General features: G+C 35.8%; 1 protein-coding gene across 4 annotated transcripts in view; it reads left to right on the plus strand.

The window, feature by feature from the left end:
* The window catches only part of LOC148816100 (disabled homolog 2-interacting protein-like), a 365406-nt gene that overhangs the window by 155916 nt on the left and 186053 nt on the right, over positions 1-23437 (plus strand). The window contains exon 1 of one of the 4 annotated variants that reach the window (XM_088940448.1): positions 12888-13224. The exons of the other annotated variants lie outside the window; for them this stretch is intronic. Coding sequence (XP_088796574.1) covers positions 13104-13224 — 121 coding nt within the window. The 5' untranslated portion in view covers positions 12888-13103. Of the gene's footprint in view, positions 1-12887; positions 13225-23437 lie in introns of those variants that run through there. 4 annotated transcript variants of the gene reach the window in all.

The following is a 23437-nucleotide window of genomic DNA, read 5'->3' on the forward strand; positions in this document are numbered from 1 at the left end:
ATTCAGCAAGTAAGCACTGTGGTTGATTTGGGAATTGTATCTGATTACTGTAGCTGAAGTCACTGCAGCAGTGTGTTTATTTCTGTAAAGATGTCAATGTTTTTTCCCTTTCATATGCCTTTATTTTCAAGGCTGTGTGTATCTTTCATGGAGAGAAAATTCTAGCCTTGGAGAATACATTTTTTTATTGTGACATTTGTTAATTTGCAGAAATCTAAATTCACAGTTTCAGTGTCAGATGTTCCTGCATTTGGAATTCCTTTCCCTCGGTGGACATGATCAAACCTGCTTGAATGGAATGTTATCACAATAGAGCATATAGATTTCTTGACTGAAGGTGGAGAAGCTCAATGGCTTTAACGGCTGTCATTCTCTTGATTTAGACCTATTAAAATGACAGTAAAGCTGAAGGTATTAGTATTTTTCACTGGAAGTGAAAGATACTGTACATAGGAAGGAAATCATGTGTGCTGCTTCATTCAGAGAACTGATAAAAATGAGATTCGGTAGTGCCATATGGAAACAGTTGAAGGAAGATTAATTCCCCTGGGAAAACAGTTCTGAAGCATCTTATCGTTGGAAGTTATATTAATCATCATGAAAGGTCACATCTGAAGAGTGTCTTACTCTTCAAATCATGTACCATTTAAAGAGAGGACCCCCTGCTTCACTGTTCATTATAGTCTTCTTGGGCATTTAGTACACATCTGACCTTTACTGTGGATCCGTTTTTCTTGAAGGTGTGAGAGGCATACCTGCTGTGAAGAAAGATGGTGTCTTAATTCTGTGAATGCAATTAGTCTTTAGTGAGAGGTTTGAATTAGAATAACACTCTCATTAAGCAGGCAAGTACAACTCAATTTATTCAATTATTATGTTGTGTGAATTCCCTATATGCATGCTTATATTGTGTTTACAGACAAATGAATGCTAAAATTGAATAATGCCATATTTTTAAGAAATCACACCAGACAGCTCTCTTACTTTTCTTCAAAAGGTGGTCAATACAGTATATCTAAAGTGGCTATATACAGCACAGTATAAAGGCGATATAATTTATTCTGAGATATTGTGACAGTGAAAATTCTCCACCAACAATTATTCCTCAAACTTTTGTCTCTTCTCTCACTGCCTGAAACTATAATGATAGTCTTTTAAAGGGTGTGAGCAGCACTCTGAGCACCTCATTGGCTGTGTGTCCGACCAATGAAAACGATGCATGCACCTACTGTACATTCTCATTCCACTCAATAAACTATTGAAACATCCTGGGGAATCTAGTACTCCAGCCAGTATAATTAAGGTCCTGGCATGGTTATAATTATATAAATGCAATCCACTGCGATAAACAAAACACTGTGAATCTTCACATTTCCTCTCTGACTCAATTTTGTGTATGCCATAAAAATCATCTTGTGATCGGAGACCCTCACTGACATTTCACTGACTTCCTCTTTTGTTGCTCATTTTGTACAGTTGTGTACAGTTGATCTAATCTGTGTTCATCAATGTATTCTACGGTATGTAGTCAGGAACTCTACTGTATATGGGGAAAAAAAACTCCTAGTGGAAGTGAGTTGTTTAGGAATAGATTCAGTTACAAGGTATACTGCTTCAACTTTCTCAGAGAGCAAATATAGTGGTTTGGAAAGAGCAAGGAATGTCTGCTTATGAGGTGTGAGGACATCAATACACTTAAAAGATAATCAAAAATAATCCAAATCAGATTTTGTCTGTCTTCAGAACTGCTGCAACTTTTAGGTTCTTTATAACTTTGACAATTCCAGGTGAGCACACTTTATTCATCAGGTTCATTGTATGATCATGCAGATTAGCTGATTAATATTAATAGAAGGGTTTATGAAGGATAACTAAAGCAATACCTGAATGAGACGCAGCTGAAATTGAGTTAGTAAGGGGATTACAGAGCACTGTGAACCGGAGGAGCACTGTTAATAAAATATGACAGCAACAAAGTAGCGTGACAATATGTTATGAAAAATAGCCTCAGATGGGAATTCTTAGATATGCTGTCCTGGGGAGGTGATTCTTCACTTTCTTAGCATCTCAGATGGGACCAATGGTGGTAAAAACAAACATTACCAGCTGCTGAATTCCGCTGCTGTGGTATTAATGTGCAGTTCAGGGAGAGGTCAGGACATTGATGTGTTGGGGAAAGTTCTAAGTATTTACATCAGATCCTGCTTGTATATTAATCATTATATTCATGACATGAAGTCATAGACTTATAATGCATTATCTTCCTTCTGCATGTTAGAAAATCCTGTAACTTTCAGACATGCCTTTTGTTTCCAAGGAACTTCTTTGGTAAAGCCTAGTGGAACTTCATCAAGCTCTATTTTAATAATAATAATAATTATTATTATTATTATTTACACTTATATAGCATATTTCTGGGCACAAGTGCTTTACAGGTAATGACCTCTACCACCACAATTTCAGCCCCACCTGAATGATGCGACAGCAGCCATAGTGCGCCAGTACTCTCACCAGCTTTCAGTGGGGAGGAGAACATAGTGATGAAGCCAATTCATTGATGGGGATTAGGAGGCCATGACTGGTAAAGGCCAATGGGACATTTGGCCAGGATTACACTCCTACTCTTTTCAAGAACTGCCCTGGGATTTTTAATGACCACAGGACCTCGGTTATACTTCTGATCCGAAGGACGGTACCTTTTTACAGTATAGTGTCCCCATCACTATACTAGGGCATTAGGACCCACACAGACCGAAGGGTGAGCACCCTCTACTGGCCCCTCTAATAAATCTTCGCAACCTTAATTTTTCCCAGGAGTCTCCCATCCAGGTACTGACTAGGCTCACACCTGCTGAGCTTCAGTGGGTTGCCAGTTGTGAGTTGCAGGGTGATATGGCTGCTGGCTGGTTTTGCCTGAAATGAACATTGGTTTTTAGTCAACTGGTATATCTTTGATTACTTGGCAATGTAAACATGTCTCAAGTAGCATTAAAAAAGAAAATTGGTACTAAAACTAATAGGTAGAATCTGAACTAATTTTTAGACAAACTGTTTTAAACTTGTAATCACAGTCTTTGTGTTCACATGCTAATAAAACCTGCTGTGCAATAATTCTGTAGAAACTGCTGAAAACAGGATGTTTGTGTATGACATGCTTCCTCAAATGTTTTTTTCCCATAAGTGTATGGTTAGTGTAACATTAATGCATTTCCTCAATTGAATTACTTTGGACAATAGCTTATTGAGTCTTACAGTATACATATTTTTACTGACACTGTACTGTATGCTTTTTCAATGAAAGCAGCTGATATTGCTCCTAAATCATGATACATTAATATCTTTTCACATCTAGTTATTGCCAGTTAAATTATTTCACACCACAAAAGAAATCTAAAGAAAGAATTGTTTTGGATTTTTACATACTGTACATGTATGTTTACAGACTACACCATCTTGCTACACAAATTATAACCAGACCAAAACAAATATTTATGGAACTATCATGTTATTAATCAGTTGTCTTTCTCATGCAAGAAACCCTTTTATGATTAATAGAAGTAATCAACATTTTGAATTCTGAGAGGAATTTTTTTAAAACAAAATACATTAAAGAATTAAAAGTTAAATTGTATCACAGAGAATTGGTGTCTAACTGCATTGCAGTTTGATTTCCTCTATGAAAAGTAAGCATGTTATATCTCTCGGTTTAGTAAATGTTACATAGATGCCTTTATAAGCTGTGATATCCTTGGAAAAAGCAATAAGAGAGCTATTGAATTCATTGATTTCATGTTGGCCTTTTGTAATGGAATCAATATACTTTGTTGAGCTGTTTGGTAAGTGTTTGTGCATTCTTAATGGATATGCCTCTCTTTTGACTAGATGTATTTCCTCTGATAATGTGATTACTATTTTAAAGTACTGAGAGCTTTAAACCTCAATCGGTATAGCTTATTATTACAATATAAGCTGGTTTATAAAAAATGATAGAAAAACAAGAAAATAATTCAGCCAACCAGAGTATAGACACGATCCTTTCCTCTTAAGCTTTGTAGACTTCTGTATTGTTCTGTATTCTCTGGTCTAAGCAGATATATTTGCGGTACAGAGCATGCATTTTAAAAAATTCAAATAATGATGCATTACATGTTTTCAGAGCTGAATTCAAATATACATTTTAAATGGAATGGAGTCATTTTCTACAGGAAGCATTATTACACAAGGGACTGGAAGAATGCAACAAAATTGTTGACCTTTGAACTTAATACCTTTGCACGAGCCCAAGGTGTTGACCAAAGTTTGGTTAGATAATAGTTACTTGTTCCCAAACTCTTGCTCATAAATTACAAAGTATGTGTGGTTCATGTTTTGATTGGTTCACTGCGTAGCTAAAAGAGTTCTTTGTGTTAGTAAATCATTGTAAGGTTTATAGATGTTAAGAGGGAATGAAACAAAAAACTGTTCATTATTTTTCTCAATAATGGCAGTATCCTGATTATTGTTTTTATCACGATTTGAGTTACTGTTAGTGAAAGGTCTGTCCTTCCCTTGTACTGTATGCCTTGAGGAATAGTGACTATAAGTGTGTTTGCATGTTCTGTAAGAAGATACTGTGGTGATTTTTTTGGAAACTCCATTTTCTCTATACTGGGCAATATGAATCGTCGGATTCTAGTAATTATGATGAAAATGACTTACTTTGATTTGAAATATCAAAGTGACAAGAATAATAGTAACTTCTGCTTTGTAAAATTGAAACATGTTTAGTAGCAGAATGCACATCATTTAATAAAAACTGTATTTCTACCAAGAAAATGAGACAACAACTAGTATTTAATTAACCCAACTCACTACAAATGCTTCTTATTTTCGTAGTCAGTTACAGTAGGTCTACATAATGTAGTCCTACAGAGATAAAGAATATTTTTAAATTCTTTTTTAATTTTATCAGATTTTATTTATTCTTTTGGAGTTAACCAGTCATCCTGAGTCTTCCTGCTATTGACATACGTGCTTATCAGCATTTCTAATTGATGCTTCGTGGTAACTCCAGTTATCTGCGTGACTTCGACCATGCTCAATTTGACAAAACAGCATATGCTGTTGATGCTTGCATTAGCACAGCCTGAAATTAGCAGTGAAATGGTTCTTCAAATGTTAGAGCCAGCATGCTGCCATTGTACATGTGGCATTTTATTTAATTATTTCTCTTGTGAGTTACAAGCTGCAATATATTTGAATTGGAGAAAGAACTGAGTTGCACTTACAAAGTACAGTACAGTATTAGAAGACATTTTTCTAATATTTCTGAGAAATTCATCTAGTTGAATCATATATTTACTGTAACTCTGGTTTTCTAAATCTCTATACAGGTACAACAGTATCCTAACAAATTACTAAAGAATGGTATTTTTCCATGGGAATGACCCATCCTTTCTTAAGTACTGTCAAAGGCCCAGCATGTGGTACAGTATATCTCATGATGACCAGGACTTTTCTTCACTGCGCTGTGCAAAGGGAAAGCTGATATGAGGTCACTTACAAGAAGTATGATTGCTGATGGTAACAGCTCATGTCAATTCAGCCTAAAGGATATACAATATAAATGCAACTCAGGTGGGAAAAAACTACTGAATCAAAGAGGAAGAAGGCAGATTTTTTTGTTTTGTGAGAAGATAACTGAGTGGTTCCTTATCTTCACAAATGTCTGGGCACACCTCATGAAATCAATGCCACAATGTGATGCAGCTTAATTAATACTGCCATTTGGGGGTATTTTCTGGTTTTTGGCATAGTAATATTTACTGAGTGACAGTGACTGAGTTTTTAGAAAAAACAAAGTATACAGATGTTATAATAATTATAATAATTGCTTACACTTATATAGCGCTTTTCTGGACACTCCACTCAAAGCACTTTACAGGTGTAATGGGGACTCCCCTCCACCACCACCAATGTGCAGCACCCACCTGGATGATGTAGGATATTGTTTAAACATTTTAGGTGTCATTTTAATTAATTGATCTCTTATGACTAACTGTGATATACTCAAGTGACTTACACAATTGCTGAACCACTGAATCACCTCATTAGTAAGAGAGTTGATTGGGCAAACGTGAGGCAGTGATTTAACATGTTTAAAGTCAATTCAGGTGATGATTAAAGTGAGAGGCATCGATAGAGCAGCACACACTCTCCATTTGGATGTTGGTGCAACAGCTCAGGTGGACATGCCAGTTGGAGCCAGGTCCTCTTTAGGAGAAGGCAAGGTTTTATCTATTGTAGTCCACCCTGGTTACCATCACTGGGTGTGGGATGGATGTTCAGAATGGTAGACTGTCCGTTGTGTACAACAGACCAAGCAAATGGGAGGTCCAGTTACGGCTGGGTGATATACCGAAAATTTACCGATACCGACATTAAGAATCTCTCACCAACCTAATTTTGCTTATATCAGTACAGTATGTTCGGTAAAAGCTTTCCCCACTATTCGCTTTCATGAGCGGTCCCCTTATAAAACTACAACACCCAGTCGTCATATCCAGTCATATGCTTCCGCTTCATCCAGCCTTCGTTCTTCATTCAAAAAACAAAGAAGCGTGCCGGGCATGAGACAACACGAGTGCTTATGCTGAACCCCAGTCAGGCAGGGATGACTCAAGTACAAATGAAGACGAGCTGGTATCTATTTAGTTTGCATTTGCTAAAGATTCAAAGTTCTATATTTTTCATAAATGTTCATTGTGCAATATGTTAAACTGCTCAGTAAATGTTAGTTAAAAGTTATTCTGTTTGTGTTTCCATGAATTGTGTCCTTAAATTATTTGTAAGACATTGAGATAAGATTAGGTGTCTGCAGCTTTAATAGTTTTGCATATTTAAAACATGATCTTTCAGCATATCATGTAATCATATCATTTCTAGGGTTTCAAAAACAATTCTCGTTAATTTATCATTATCAAGGTAAATGTGTGAAAGTATCGTGATATTGATTTGAGGTCATATCGCCCAGCCCTAGTTTCAGTTGTGATGGTCTGGGAAGGAGAGTGTAGTCTAGACATTACAGAACTGTTGTTGTGATTGATAGGACCCTGACTGCACTGCACAGCTGTATTGATCAAATTCTAGAATTGCTCATTGCTGCCTTTTCTGAAGGGATAATCCTGACGTGACAGTGTCCCAGCAGGATAATTCACATCCTCATGTTTCTTAGATAAAAATGTCTTTCTTTCAAGTTGAGAATGTACAGTAACTGTTATGCTGTTGATGCCCCACTGTACTTCCCAAACTTGACCCCACTTGAACATTTTGCAGAATGAGCTGGGATATCATGTGGCATCTATGGTTCGAAGACCAGCAAACAGGCATGTGCTTCTCCAGCTTGTATGCACCCTTGTGCAAAGCTTGTGCAACACAAGTACCACCTGTATTAACTCCAGCAGTGGCCACAAACACTACTAGCCTGTGACTCGCACAGTAGAGCTCCTGTGTATCCACCGTTTTGATGACAAATACTAATCAGCACGGTGAATTTGCCTAAGTCATGCCTGGTCAACAAAAGGTCACTGCACAGCTATCATTTTCCTGTTAAAGTTGTGAAATTGCTGCATTTGCAGTATATAGTGGGATCTCAGTATAACTTGTACTCACTGAGAATCTTGGGGACGTACATCACCAAGTTCATGCTCTTTGGGTTCTGTAATGTGAAGAAGTGTCTGTCCACTCATTACTGATTAAGATGTCATGTTGGTGTATTTACTGTATGCTATTGCTGTAAGTTAACATTCCATTAATATTTAAAATGTTAAGAAGCGAAACACAAAGTCAGTAAAAGTAAACACCTACTTTAGCTGCCATTTTAGAATCGGACTCGGACTGTGTCCTTGCTGCTAGGTTGTTCATCTGCCAGCCAATAAAATTTACTTCATGGGTTTCTGTACCTTGAAAATGCCACTTCAAGACCTTTTTAACCTATGACATGATTGGCATTGCTCCATATTGAGACCCTGGTTTCCATCAAAAGAAAAAAACTGTGCCTGCTTCACTGTTACACCCAAATGACCGATAGGTGTGTCTAATAACCTCAGGGCATCTCAAGCCACTCAAAAGTCTCATGGGAAGTGTAGTTCTAGAAACAACTACTACTGCACTTAGAAGAACTGCACTTTCTTCATGGAAAAGATGCATCAGTCATAACATTTCCTGCATTTGTTTCACAGACAATGCCTCTTTTTCCAGTCTTGTCTGATGCCCTGCCACTCTATTTATATAGTATAACTGTAAATGTGGGTTTTAAATATGTTATAAGAATGTTATGTTACAGTATATGTTAAATATGTTATATTAAAATTGCTTCCTACTGTAATGCAAACTGTTTTCTATTTTGCACTAACGTTTTGAAATCTAATTGATATTCAGTGTTTTGTACACAGTAAATGCCTTCATTTTGAAAATGTCTATGCTTTGTATACATTGGTCCGGATGTGTTATTTTCTTACTTGAGAAGCTACATTCTGATAATGGTCTTTTTTGTGAAGTGGTTACAAGCAATACGTTTGGAAAGTATTTCAGGGAAGCAGGATCTCTAGGGAGGTGAGTTATGAATTTTGGCAGTAGTCTAGCCAGTTGTAGTTGTGGTTGCCTGCCATATAGGAAAATGATGCTGTCCCATACTCGGCCTAAGCTGACAGACTCTCACGGCTCTTAACATAACATTGCTCCAAAAACATTTATCTGTGACACACAAGCTTTGTAAAGAGCATGCAATTTCCTGATGTTTGAAAGTTACCTCTGATGCAGGAAAATAGTATCAATTAAAAAAGTCCAAAAAATTGTGAAAGGCAGCTATTAAGTGTCATTATATCACATGGAGTGATCCTATATGAGGTATTCTGTTTAACCATACCTCCCAATATGTTTCCCAATATGTTTCCTTTTGTTTCTTGTCTTTGCATGTTTGTGTGCTCATAACCAAATATGTGTTCATCTTTAAAGTTTTTAAAAAAAACTGCGTAGATATTTTCTAAGTTTCTTTGTAGCTGCAGGCTCCTGGTTTTGTAGTGAGGGCTTCATGGAAAAACGTTCATATTAAAAACATTCCCTGCTTTCACTTGACAATGTCTTCTTACACTTGTGGCTGAAAGGACTTTGAGAGTTACTGTATGTGCTTTTCAAAAGCTGTTTAAATCAAGCTGCTTTGTAGGAGAGGTATGTGAGATCACAGGTGTAACAAAGGCTGATGCATATTGAGACATGTTCCATGTTGACAAGACTGCTTTGGTTGATGAATTCTAAAAATATACTGTATAATTGCTTCACCTGTAGAACATTAACATACCTGTAGGTCATACTGGAGGCTCCTTCATTGAGAACAAATGTTTTGCGATTAATTTTGCTTACTCTTAACACAGTATATACCGTAAAGAAATCCAGGCAATTTTGTCAAATTGAATGTAGTATAAAAATGTACTGTATATGAACCATATATGAAATGGAAACTAATCCTTAGAACAGTCCATAACAAGATTGATGGGGCACTTTTGTAATGCACTCTTCTGGGAAAAGTGAGGAAGAAATTGATTTTTTTTTTTATTGACCTGTGGAGATGACTCCCTGACTTCCTATCATAGAACAAAGTACATTCTTGTTTATATAGTGTTTTTGAACTGTTAATTAATGAAATGTTCGACTGGGGCTAAAATGTTGATTTTGTTTAGTAATTAGGAAGGAAAAAGTTCCAGTAGCTGACAGTCCTCAGCAGCAGAGCATATGGATTCTCTGCCTCTGTATCCTTATTCGCTAGATTTGAGATTGACGTTGGTTCTAACACCACTTTGCTTCCACAGAAGCTGTTCTGAAAGGGCACCACTTTTTAATTGATCATGACAGAGTTATTTTCTCTGCCCTAAATGGTGTTTGTTGGCCAATTGTGTCTGTTAGGGTTAATGTCAGGACTTTATACTAGCACAGATGTCATTGTTTTCACATTCATTGTTTCATTGACCTTACAGTATGTCCTTACAACCACACACTCAAACCGGTTCTTCACTTCAGTTGTTGCATCAGCACTGCTCTCCATAGTGGCTTGAAAAATAGGAAAAGGCCTTATAGGAGAAGTTTTAGTTCCTCAAATCTTTTTATTGAATGTTTTTGAGTTAAAAAGAATCTAGTTTATGTACTAGTTTTAAGAAAAACAAAACTTTGGATTGTGTATTTTGAAGAAAGTATACTTGGAATTACTGACTTTTTAAAAACTGTAAGAACTGTAACTGTAAAAACTGTAAGACTATTAACCTATCCGACTAATCTGTAGATGTAATTTAAATACCACTCTTCATGAATCTGGAAATTCAAGTTATTTATCAATAAACACTAGCTGCAGCTTGATTGTTCTTTAGATTTGCAGTTGTATTTGTATTAAGAAATATGTGGGCATGTCTTTATAATTTAAATGAAGCAGTTTTTGTTTATAGATAAGCTGTTAGAATACAGAGATTTTAGAGGAGGGTTCACAAATTATTTCGTGATACTTGCAAACTACATGAATAAAATTGTGTTCTGAGAAGTCGTCTGAAACTTTGAGAAGCTTAGTGCATTTTGTTTGACATTTAGATTTACCCCACTGGACATGAAAGGTCTTGGGGTGATTACAACCCATGTGGTTTGTTTTGGAAACAAGCTGTGTTTGTCAGTCAGTCCGTCTGCTAATAAACAGTTGAACCATCTGGGATTTCACACAGTGCTCTGACTGGCATCACTGTAAATGAGTGTTTTGTACAGAGTTAAGCCTGTCTTGCTGTTACAAATGAGAAATAAAAAGTTACAGTGTTCCCTCAGGTTGTACTGTATGTGTAGAGCTCCTAACTGTACCAGATTTATATCATTCTTCAAGACGTTACAGTTATATTTTAAACACTTCACTCCTTTTCATAAAAAATATATCCAAAACTGCACATAAAATTAAACAATCTCGAGAATACCTAAGACATTAATACTGTAATTCAACAGGTTTACTTTTTGATGTTCTTAGCCTACAAAAAATACACTAACACATTTGGGCAAAAAAACAACAACAGTGTTTTTATTATATTAATAATTGCAGAAATAGTTAAGTAATTGTTTTTGTAATATTCGTATAATTAATACAGTATTGTATTGTCCTTATTGAAAAGACTTTTTAAATGTAATTCTTTAATAATTATTTTAAAATTTTTTAAAGTTAGACAGTATGCCAATAAATAGTTATTGTTGACATGAAAGTTTTGTTGAGATCCCATTAGTATTTTTAAAATATTGTAACAGTGTACCTTATGAGAAACTGCTGTTGTACTATACTGTATATGTATCTTGTTTAAGCTCACAAAACATACAGTAAGTTGAAGCAGGAAAGGCAGTTAACATTTTGTGGCAGGAAGAATTAGCCCAAGGTGAAGTTCCCTTTCCAGAGTAGAGAATTTAGTTTGTTGGTGTAAAATTCAGGACAGGGGGCAGAAATTCTTTGCGAAAACCCAACCTTTCTTTGTTTTCAGTGCTCAGCACGTTGCTACCAGTCTGTTGTCCAGCTGCTTGTTTGCAAGCTCGGCCTAAACTTTAGTAAAACCTCTGTGATTGGTTAGTTTCAGGGAAGCCTCAGTGCAAGTCGAAGCCCCTCTCTGCAGTGCAAAACCCTGGCCTGGATTCCAGAAGGATTAGAAATTCAGAGTAGCATGAGGACGTCCTCTTCTAACATTACAGTATGACTAAGTCAATAGAGGTGTTATTATTTACCAAGTTCTAAGGAGAGATAGATTGCAGTCTTCCCATCTGGAGAGCACTAGGCCAAACGTTTGTCTCAAAGATGGACAATACTTACAATATGTGTAAAAGCGTGCTCCAGTAATTGTTTTGTTCTGAAACAACTGTAACAACTGAAACAATGTTCTTCAAATCCTAGGTCCTTTTTCTAGTTAACTGAGTAAATTATTAAGTAATATTCTATATCCTGTATATATAGCTGTACTGTAGCTATTGTTTTCCTGTCGTGTAGATATTGTATTCTTATAAATAGAACTGTATTTCAGAGATTTTCTGTAGTTACAACCTACAGTATGGCCAGAAGCTTTACGTGCTCAGTACTTGGTTAGTCCTTTCCAGGGGAAGTGGAAATGGTTCTGAATATGACTTGAAATTGTTGCTGTCAGCAGCTGACAAAATTATTCCTTTTCATCTCTCGTTATAACGGGAGGAATGCTCTCGGAGGTCATTCCAATATTATCCACACAAAAGAAAGAATATGTTCTGGCTCTCTAGGGCTACACAGGGGTATTGTTGAATATTAATTAGGCCGCTCCGTTATTTATGGTGTGAAAAGAGAGTATTTCTATTTCAGTACTTTTTGAAGCTCTTTGCATTTGGCTGCGTTAGTCGGCTGGATGTCACCCACTTTTGAGCTTCTAAGTATTATCTTAAGTTTGTCTGTTTCAGCAACTATTATAAAGTGGGCCAGATAGTATGTGTCTCTTTTTCATTTTTCATCTATCCTTTAAAATGGCTAATGCATCTGTTTTAACATTTTCATTATTTTTCTGCCTTGACCTATTGATGGCTTTTATACTTAAACATATTTCTGAAACCCCCTTTTACAGAAAAATACAGAACGTGTACTGTGTTTGCCTTCAAACCCTGTAACTTGTATGGACGATAATAAGAAAAGAAGTTCAGAATAACCTGTGAGCATTATTTGTGAAGTTAAAACTCTTCCTCAACTCTCGCTGAAAGTACTCCCTTCCTTCAAGAGGGTGGATCCTGACCAGTTTTTTTCTTAGCCTAACTTTCCTCTGCTTGTCAATGGCATGCCAGCAGCCTTTCTCTACTCCAAGCACAACAGGCTTATCAGTTGGAAGTAGGCTACAATACCTCTGCTCTCACTGAAGCTAATGTCTTTTTTTTTCTTGTTGTGAGTGATTGTTCAGACATGTGGTATGCTGCAGTTTCTGACCTGGGGAGAATAATGTTTCTTTAAGTCAGAAACAATACCAAAAGTAAAGAAGACTAGACTTGATTTTTTTTTTTTGGAATTGTAAGAGCAGGACACCACTTGTTGATCCAGGGAGGCTGAATTCAACATGTCAGGAACCGGTAGAAAAAGTTCTGGGAGACCTTCCTATTACTACAGGCTGCTTGGGAGAACAAGGCTACAGAGACAGCGTAGTCGGTCCCGGAGTCGAACCAGACCAGCTAACAGGGGTAATTGTGATATTCTGTACAGCAGTTAGAAACTGTGCTTTGAAAAATCCATTAATTTCTATCAGCTTTAAAACTGATTTATTCACATATTCATATATGTAAAGTATATATTGTTCAAGAGGTGGAACTTCATTGTGAAAGGATGACTGTATTTAAGAACATTGCAAAAGTGTTTTGCTTTCAGCATTTGAAAAGTTTTAAGTGTTTTACCTTGTTTAACTTTATGGTCTAGCAATACTGACCACTCATGTATACAATGACTGTTAGATCATTGTATCAACTTTTAGATAAGACAGTGTTTAATATATCATAAAAACATTTTCTTACATTATAGTTTTAAGTTATAGTTGTTAAAGTTTGCAGCAGATACACTTTATAAGCTTGAAGACTTTCTGTAATAACTGGAATAGTTAGTAAACCTAGATTATTATTTATTTATTATTAAGTTTAACATTTACATGCTGACAAAAGGGATTTGGGATTTGTAGCTCCTATAAAGTTTTTTCCTTGCTTGTAATTGTGAGATCTTTTAAAAAGAACACACAGTTTGGCAGAATGTTGAAAAGCAGGCACAAGTATTTTTTTACCCGAAGTATTTACATTCATCAAGTGGTTATCCATTAATACAGCTGAGCATTTTTTTGTCCCAGTCTGAGTGGAATGCTTTGCTCTAGAGTGCAACAGCAGAGCCTCTCACCTGAAAGTAGAACTGAACCCTTCAGTTCTAAGCCTTATCTATTCCTCCACACTGCTGCTAATACCACTTTAATTTGATGATAAACACTTTTTCTTCTTCTACCCTTGTACAACAAAAAAGCAACCAAAAAGTCTTTTCACCTTAGTAGCAGAACTGATATTTTCTCACGTTTTTTTCCCCTGAGTGACAGCATTATCTACAATACATCATAATTAGTGTAACAAGAAACGCATATAGTGTGAATGTACACAACAGAAGTCAGACAATGGATTTCTCAACGAATTGACTTGAAGATACCAGTATTCTGAAGTGTACATAGCAACCTGTGCATTCACGTATTTGTGATGTTTGATAGGATCGTTTATATCTTTGCAAATCTATAGTTACGGGCTAAGTATGTCACTCTCATTTCTCTCTTTGTAGTCTGCAACTGACATTCCAGATTTTGTTACCATTCATCTGTAGTTTGATAAAAGAAAACTAGTTTATCAGGACCTGCAGGTCTTAGGCCTGTTGTAGAAATCCTTGCCTCTGGGTTAAACTCATCTAATTATGTACAAAATGGCCTTAATTGTAAGCATGTATGAGAGAAGGGAAACTAATGGACTGTTGAGATCATTTTGTTAAATAATTATCTGCTCAGAATACAATTAGTGAAACTGTTTTTAAACTTAAGCAGCACTGAGAGTGAACAGCATGCATAAGTTACATTGATGCTGATTTTGTATTCCAGCAAACAGATTTCCCACTTGAAAATAAAAAAAGATGTACCAGGTAACAGGCAACGTCAGTTAAGAGCAGGTTAAAATGAATGCCTTGAAAAGAAAAATGAGTCGTTTGTGTTTCTTATCATCTCAGAGCCGTAAAGTTCTCACATGATACACTGTAACCAAATTAAAGTTCAACAGATCTCTATTGCCTCATATGTTTGCCCACTTTTAATTGTTTGCTAATGAAGGCGGGAGTAAACCTGTTTATTGGACAAATATAGGGTTGTCAGTTAAAGTTTGAATATGCAAAAATAAGTTTTGCTTCCTCTACCTTGCCCCTTCTATACTAGTCACCATTTAAAACACTTTTCTTTCTCCTTTATATCAAAAGAAATGACTGATTTTAATGTTTTCAGTAGGGATTTGCTATTGTGTTTTTTTATGTTCTCTGAAGACCTTCCATAATTAATTCCAGAAGAGTAGACAGTTGTTAGTTGTATAATGTTGGTTGTTGGAGCTCTGTAATGTTATATAGCATTTAGGTCATGTACTATTTTTTAAGTCAGTGATTTGGTTTTAGGGGCAAAGGAAGCATAAAATGCTCATATTCATGGCACAGTAGGATTTGGTAAGCACTGAGTATATAATTTGTAATCACTGAAACAACCACAAAACATTCACTGCATTTCACAATGTGTAATTGAAGATATGTTACAGTGAACGAGTAACAGAGGGTGAGGTTTAGAAAAATAAACCAGAGGTAAGACAACAGCATCAAATTCAGATTGGGCAAGAATTTAATGATCTGTAGAAGCCTGTAATGGTGGGACAACACTCTGGCCTCTATTCAACTGTGTACCCTCTAGCTTCCTCATAGTGACCTCAACTGTAATGTGATCTCTAAAACCGTAAACCAACTCCCTACACTGAGTTGAAAGCTTGGCTGCTCTCAGGACTTTCACTCAATTAAGCTTCCTCTTCTCCTGGAATTTTGTTGTTTTGGCAAGGCAAAGGAAATAACGTTACATTATTGGATACCCAGCTGGAAAGCAGTTTATCATGCATGTAGTTGATAAACCCAACCCACTTACAGACATTGTACTGGAAAAAGTCTTCTCATTCTGAACTTTCAAGACCCATCTGACCCCCTTCCGCCATCCTTTTGAAAGTATGGATCATTTAGACTGTTGTTTTATGGGAAGTTGCGGTTTGTCTCTGGTGGTAAAAAAGTGCTTACAGCATTTATTAGGCTTCTCAAGAACATTGCTGTACATGAATGTATTATACCAGTGCTGAACCTTAGTCCTGAAGAGCCACAGATCGGGATATCTCATCCTTAAATCATCAATTTTTTATAGGCTTGGATCTTTGGGAGATGTGAATCTTTGGGTGAATCGAGTAAGTCAATTAATTCAGGAATAGGATGTTATTATAACACAGGTTGTTATTTATATTTCAGATGATTTCTAAGATACTGAACATCATTGAACAAATCAGATATGTCAGAGGTAAAAATGAAATTGTTCCAAGCCTTTACCAAATGAATCTGCTGGACTGAAAACAATAAAAGATGGATCATGCCTTTATCCTCTACTTTTTGTTTTGTTTCTTATTGGTACTGTATGTGTCCATTGTTATACTCACAGTACAATATTTGCTGGAAAGTCACCTATGACAGACAACAAGCAGAGTATTTGTCTAAACTATTATAATATGATTCTTCCTATTTAAAAAAAAAAACATCTGCGTCAGTAATGCTGATCAACTGCCTTCAATAAAACATACTGAAAGCAATGTTTTTCATATCCTCAGTTTTGAGGGTTTTGTAATTTGATCTTTCCTCTTGGGGATGAGGCTGGAGAAACCTGGCTGTGAGCTTTAATTGGTTTGCTATGCGTCAGGTCGTTGTGTAAGAGCTCATTTACATTTTTGCTAATATGGTATAGAGGAGCTATAATTACTGACAGATGCCTTCCACCCTGCCCAGCCTCGAGGTCTAAATTATTCTGCAGTTCATTACATTACTACAGTATACTGCTAACTCAAGCTACAGTGGAAACAGTATCTTTATTTCAGCTGTAAATCCGGTTTGCAATCTGTTCCTAGCAAGTTGCAGGAGGTCTTATCAAGAGCTGAAGTCATTATGCTCTTTGGCCAAGATCATTTACAGTAGCTATAGTACATTTTTTTCCATGGAATTCAAGAACACAAAATATTAGGATTTGACAGAAAAATAATGCCTTTAAATATATTGCCCACAATGTTGTATTTAACAACAGGTCATTAAAAAAACTACAAAAAAATCCCCAGAGTATATGTGCATGCTATTTTATCATGGATTTGCCATGCATTTAATTATTTCTAGGATTTTATTTGGTTATGCCATTCTTTCATGCCTCTTTTAAAGTTGTACTCCACAGTTAAAATCATTTTGACCTAGTATACAAAATGCATTTGAACAGGTTGTTCCATTGAACACTCTTCCTTATTATTTTCTGACTTCGAAAATGTGTGGGCATGACATGTGCTTCTCTTGTCTTCAAGGCCGCTCTATGATATTTTGATGTTTCTCAAAGGTGGAGTCAGTTGCAAGTCCAGCTAATAAGCTCTTTCACACTTGTCTTTTGAGTCTTGCGCTAAGCTGCCCCAGGCTTATTCTGGGTTGACTCACCACTATGTGCATTCCTGCTAACATGCTCTGCACAACATGCTGTTCCATGTTTTATGTACATTTTGCAGAATGCATTTCTCCGTGTTTTTTTTCTAAAGGAAATCTCATTTAGCAGCTGGCCATAATGTGTGCTCTCCTCTATAATGTCAGTTTTGACTTTATAAATTATTATCTGACTTTTGGAATGATGCTAATGGTGACTACAAACTTGAACAATGATGTGTGGGTGCAGAAAGTGACTTGATTTTGTTTTGTGGGTACTGCGATGCATAATTTCAAGGTGAAGGTTGTTACATTCACATTTCAGTTTCCAACCCTACACAATACCTGCATACATGGCTTTACAACAACATTAAGAAACATTCATATAGAGATATTATTCCAAAAGACAGAAGAAATGGAAGAGATACACACGTTTTTCATAACATTTGACAAAGTCTGTATTTTAGGTTTAGAGCTATGGTTAGGGTTATTGGCTTTAATGCTGTAATTGGGTTTAGGGGTGGGGGTTGGTTTAGATTTAGGGTTTGGGCTGTTATGAAAGCATGTACATATAGGTATGTATTTTTCAAGAATGGCCAGAAAGGGTCATGAATGATGTTATAACATATTACTGTATGTTGCCTCTAAGAAAGTGTTATGGAAGCAATGTTTTTAACAAAGGTTAGGACAGGGCAATGAGAGTATGCTTACCTTTTTGGTCTTGTACACCTGGGATGGAAAAGACAAATGTGGAAAGGCTAAATAAAGGTGTCTTAAATGCTTTGTGAAATTAAGCAAAAATCTATCTCATCAGTGTCTGAACAGCAGTAAAAATAAGCGAAAGACTTTTAGAAGGAGAGAAGCTGTTACATGGAGATTCGGTTGAGAAGGTAGAGAATGGGAATGAATTTCTTTGAGTCTGAACCTTTTGTGTTTTTCCTCTTACACTACAAGGGAATTGCTTTTTTTTTCCCAAGAGGCCTGCAAAGCAGTTTTCAAAAATGGACTTTGAATCCCTCACTCTCGGTGACAACAAGCCCTTGTGATGAGCAGCTATTTCTGAGACCCTATTTACTGTTTAGCTTTAATGTGATGTTCTTTCAAAGATCAGTGGCAGTGGCGATCGATAGAATCTGGCTACCAGAAACTCCTTTAAGGCTAGTCCTTGTCCACCCTGAGGTTAATCACAGTCAAACTGTGGTTAATCAAATACTTCATCGATGTCTTGTCTCTCACCAGTAATCTACTGTAAGAGTGCTAACTGTGCCATTTTATAACATTAATTGTGATATGAAATTTCTTCTTAAGAGGATTAGGGGGTGGCCTTATCAAAGCAAACATTTCTTAAGACTGTCTAATGCAGGAAATAACACGTCTATCTCTAAGATTTGAAAGTGTGTGGGATAAGAACTGTCATCTTGCTCATTTTGAACTCTGTCTGTACTGTTCTTTTTACTTTAGGGGGAAAATGAGGTTCAAAATATACTCCATTGCCTTTGCTGCTATTGCCTTGGAGACAGTGTTCATACTTTGTAATAATGTATTTGTGATGCCTGGGTTTTGGTTTGAAGAATTGATCTCGTATTTTCCAATAATGAGTAAAGAAATGCTGCTTCTTAGATCACAACACATGCATTAAACTTGTAATGTATTTTTCACAGTAAAGCAGTTGACCAATTTAACTGCTCTACTGTCTATAATCTGTACAATCAGGGTAAACATACAGTTGTTTGGCTAGTATGTGTCCTGCTGTGAATACAACTCAGAAGTATAGTAGTACAAGTACTGTATTTTGAGCTCAATAATATCAGTTTTATTTCACATGTGACAACGCATCAGTCAGCTATTTTATAACGAGGCACTTCATGAGTGCTGTAGCAATGCTACAAAAATTAAACATTTTCTCAAAAATGCTGTCATGAGCTTATTATATGGTCTATGAAAACAAACAGAAAAAAAAACTTAGCTTCCTTTGAACAGTTCCCACATCATTGATAGACAAAGGACATTATTTTGCCAAAGAAAACAAGAAATGACTTCTTCAGTAGGAAACACAGTGCAAATTCTTAAAATTCTCTTGGCATAAATGCTGAAAGTTGTGGATGTAGTAACATGAAATTTAGAACTTGCAAGGAAAAGTAATTATTTTCGTGGTACAGTTTTTTACGAACTTGCTGTATCAGATTTTCTTTAAGAAAAGTTGATACGCTAAGGAGCCTGTCTGACTTATTTTCAGGTGCATTCTTATTACTGAATGTGTTGCTCGCCGATTTCTCGAAAATCTTGGCATTTACTGTTTTTTGATCAATCTTTGGCATTGACTCTTTGGCAATTACTTTGAGCCAAAACACTTGAGCATTTTCAAAAATAAAATGCTTGAGTACATCTCCTGGTTCATCTGTTAAAACATAAGAAAAGAGATGAAAGAAATGGTTCATGTTTGGATCTGACAGGATGATTGTCATGCAGTGAGAATTATTTTGCTGTTTGTTTTGCTGGATTGTGGAGTCTGACAGGAAATATTAAAAGACAGGTGTAGAGGCATTTCAAAATGAGGCTTTATTACAGAGAAAAGAAGATTGATTGCATGTTGCAGCTATTCCTTGTGCATTTTCTCACCCTTTCTACAAGGAAAAATATTACAAGTGTTGAATGCAGGCAGGGTTATTTATAAATAGAAAGCACAGTAAAGAAATAAGACCTGTCTCTTTGAGATTTGACACTGTGTTTGTGAGAAACTGGGTTAGCTTCATAGCTTTTCACCTCTTTTATGATCCCTTCATCCTAGAGTACGGCATTTTACTTAAGCTGAACTTAAGTGAACACCCAGAAATCATTTTCAAATTAAATTGAAAACTAATTAAGCCCTCTGTGAGAGCTCTAGGATTGTGTAATGTGTAGATGGAACTGACATCATGTGGTTTTGTATAGAAAACTGCAACTATGCTTGTAGTAAAGGTTTAGATTCAAACAGCATTCCAGACTCTGGGGATGTTCAGTAAGTATTCATAACACCAACCAAGTCCTTTGTGTTGTGTCATGTAGCTCTTTGTGGTTGTATCAGAGTAGTAATGAGGCCAGTAGTTGGAGGTGTTAGAGCACAGCTGCTGTCTGAATGTCATAATACTGATTTTAAATTATTTTGTTCTCAAACCACTGTGGCTTTTTTCAAAATGTATATCTAATGGAGCATGACTTGGAAACAGAGACGGTATTTGAATCGAATCTCAACTAGCATTATATAAAGGTATGAATCAGAATTAGATAACGATGGACACTGAAGAATCCTTTTCAGTTTCCCAATGAAATTGTCTTTCAAGAAATCAGGTGGTTGATTGTATACACTTTGCAATGCAATTTCTATAAAATGATATAATTTAATTGAAAAATGTCAGAGTAATAATTCAGAGATGGGTGCTACATAGTTGTGCTTGAGAAATTTATTAATGAGCATATATCATTGTTTATCTAGTCATGAAGAAAAAAATTATTTACACTTATTTATTTACACTTATTTATATACAAAATTATTTGTGTAATTCGGAACACATATTAACCAAAAATAGAAAAGAAAAACAACTTTGTACATAGCTGTCTTACAATTTATTCCAGTTTCACTCTAAACCATTTATTGTGTTTATGAAAGTATGTTTTTTTACCATTTTTTTCTACTTGAAATATTAATATTTACTAAATAATTATGATTGTTTCATTGAATCTGATGCAATCATAAAGACTCTTCAAACACATTAAGGAGATACATAATACTGAATGCTAAATAAATGTTACATTCTTAAAATGTAAATGTATGGTATATGAGCAATGATTTTATTTACTGTGGACAATCACTAGGTGCTTACCTTTTTAACTTTTACCTAGTTAGAAAATAACACCAACCCTGAAACTACAGTTCAACTGTAGGTCTGCAATTATCAATTAACTGGCAGTCTAAAAACATTTACTGAGAAGCCTCATAGTAAGTGGTTAATAAAATGTATAAAGTATGGTTTGCATTAAGTTCCTTTGTGAAATACAGTGGAAGTAGCCTAGTTATGAACACTTGTTCAAACCCAAGGATAGGAGACATGTCTAGATAGAATAAACAGAAACAAATGATTTTATGATAGTGACTGCAACCTCAAGTTTCTTCCTTTTTTTAGTCTTTCAAAGCAAAGAAACACCTTGTAATAGGTAATTTTACTTGACATAAAAAAAAGTTTATCTGTTTACTCCTTGACTGCTGTTTTTAATGCAAAGGAGTGCCTCACTGACAGTAAAACACCAAAAAAATGATGTCACCAAAAGAGTGTTAAACACTGAATAGATAATAACCCTGAAAGGATCTGTGAGTCTAAAGGGTGAGTCCTGGTTTTGCATATATCGAAATGACATACAGTACAAAACAGTGAAGAGCGCTGAAAAAGTGTACAGGTGTATGGATTGCTCACTCTTTGGAGGCGATTCATGAAATCATTGCTGTAAGTAAACTTTATTTGGTTTCTTTTTTTGGTGCTCTAACATGTGACTGATCAGGAGTGCATGCATGGTCTTTGAATTATATATTGAATTATATACTGTATGTGTTTTAAACATGAATCATAATAGCACTGTTCCACATTCCAGATAAAACCTGTTTCACGTGTCGATGTGTAATCAGGAACTGCACAGTTTTTAATGAATTATCAGGTGTTTTTTCCAAGATATTTTGCATGCTAAGCAAAAGCAAAGAGATTCTCCAGCATCGGCTTGGATTTCCTGTCGACACGGTGTTTTCCTTATTTACAGTATTAATAGTCTATTGGAAAACCTACATCACTCATTAGCAAATAGGTTAAGGTTTAGTGATTGCGAGATGAAAAGATATATTATACAGTATGTGTCCCAGAATCTCCCGTTACACTTTGGTGTTTTTTACTCTAATCAAACACAAGCTACATTTTAATACCTGTATCCTCATAGTTAATCCTGTATGTTTGGAATTCTAGGACTTACACTTGAGGACTTAAAGCTGCTTTCATCTCCTGCCAGATCTTAAACTGTTTAATATTTCCACAATATGTCACCAGCAACCATTTCACTGTTGTCCGAGAAAACATTCCCAGCCCCCTGTATCGTTCAGAGGATCTGGCATCCAGTCTTTTGCAATATTTTGAGTAAGTAGTGGATTTCCTGGTATTGTCACTGCATTGATACAGTAGCGGTGCCTGTCTGTTGTGAGGATTAAAGAAATAAACAAGAACAGAATAACATGTCTTTGCTGAATCCACAGAATTCTTCAATAGCTTAGTAATTAAGAAAGGCATTTGAAAAAGCTTGGGTATAAGGAGGCAATTATAAAGTACCATTTCCCATATGCGCCTGTTGTTTTTCTTCATGAGAGGTCGGCTGATTCTTGATGCACAAAGAGTCTGTTGCTTGTGAGAGCACTGACCCTCTGCAAAGACAAGTCACAAGGACGATTCCCAGATGTGCTGATGAGGCATGCAACAAATCATTATACAAAAACCATGTGCTCTATAAAATCTGATATTGATTTAAGACATGTTCATATAAGGAACAAACTAATAGAGGATAGGGTAATGCTTAATTAAAGTACAATTACCAATTCTAATTAAAGAATGTAGTGCATTCTTACTTTTATATCTCATCTTTCCTGCATAATTTTTCAGGTACAGTAGGTTTTAAATATACAGTATAACAAATATGCAGAATCTCAGTGGTATATAGATTAAATTACAGGTAGATGTTTGTACATTTAGGTAAATCCTGAATACTCTGCTATCACAATGCCACTGTACAGTATATAATAATGAGTTTAAAAGAAAATGTGAAGATAGTCTTATTAATTGCAAGGTTAATTCATTGAGGTTAATAGGTTAATTAAAAATCATAAGTCCCACAATTCACACCCTATATATTATGGTTTTATCTAATCTCTGAGGCTTGTAACAGTCCTGTAACCCTATCTCTTGAGACACAGCTGGGATCGGTTTGATTAAAGATGCAACAAAAATGTCAGGATTGGAGTTAAGAAAGTTCCTTAACAGGATATAAGGTCACACTTCTTTATTTGAAGGATTTGTCAGTAATGTACAGTACTTTATTAAATACTGAGAAATAAAGTGCATTAGGTAGGTCAGTGAGATTTAAAGT

Source organism: Atractosteus spatula, chromosome 23 (genome assembly GCF_055471065.1).
Source record: "Atractosteus spatula isolate fAtrSpa1 chromosome 23, fAtrSpa1.hap1, whole genome shotgun sequence".
NCBI classification, from domain to species: Eukaryota; Metazoa; Chordata; class Actinopteri; order Semionotiformes; family Lepisosteidae; genus Atractosteus; species Atractosteus spatula.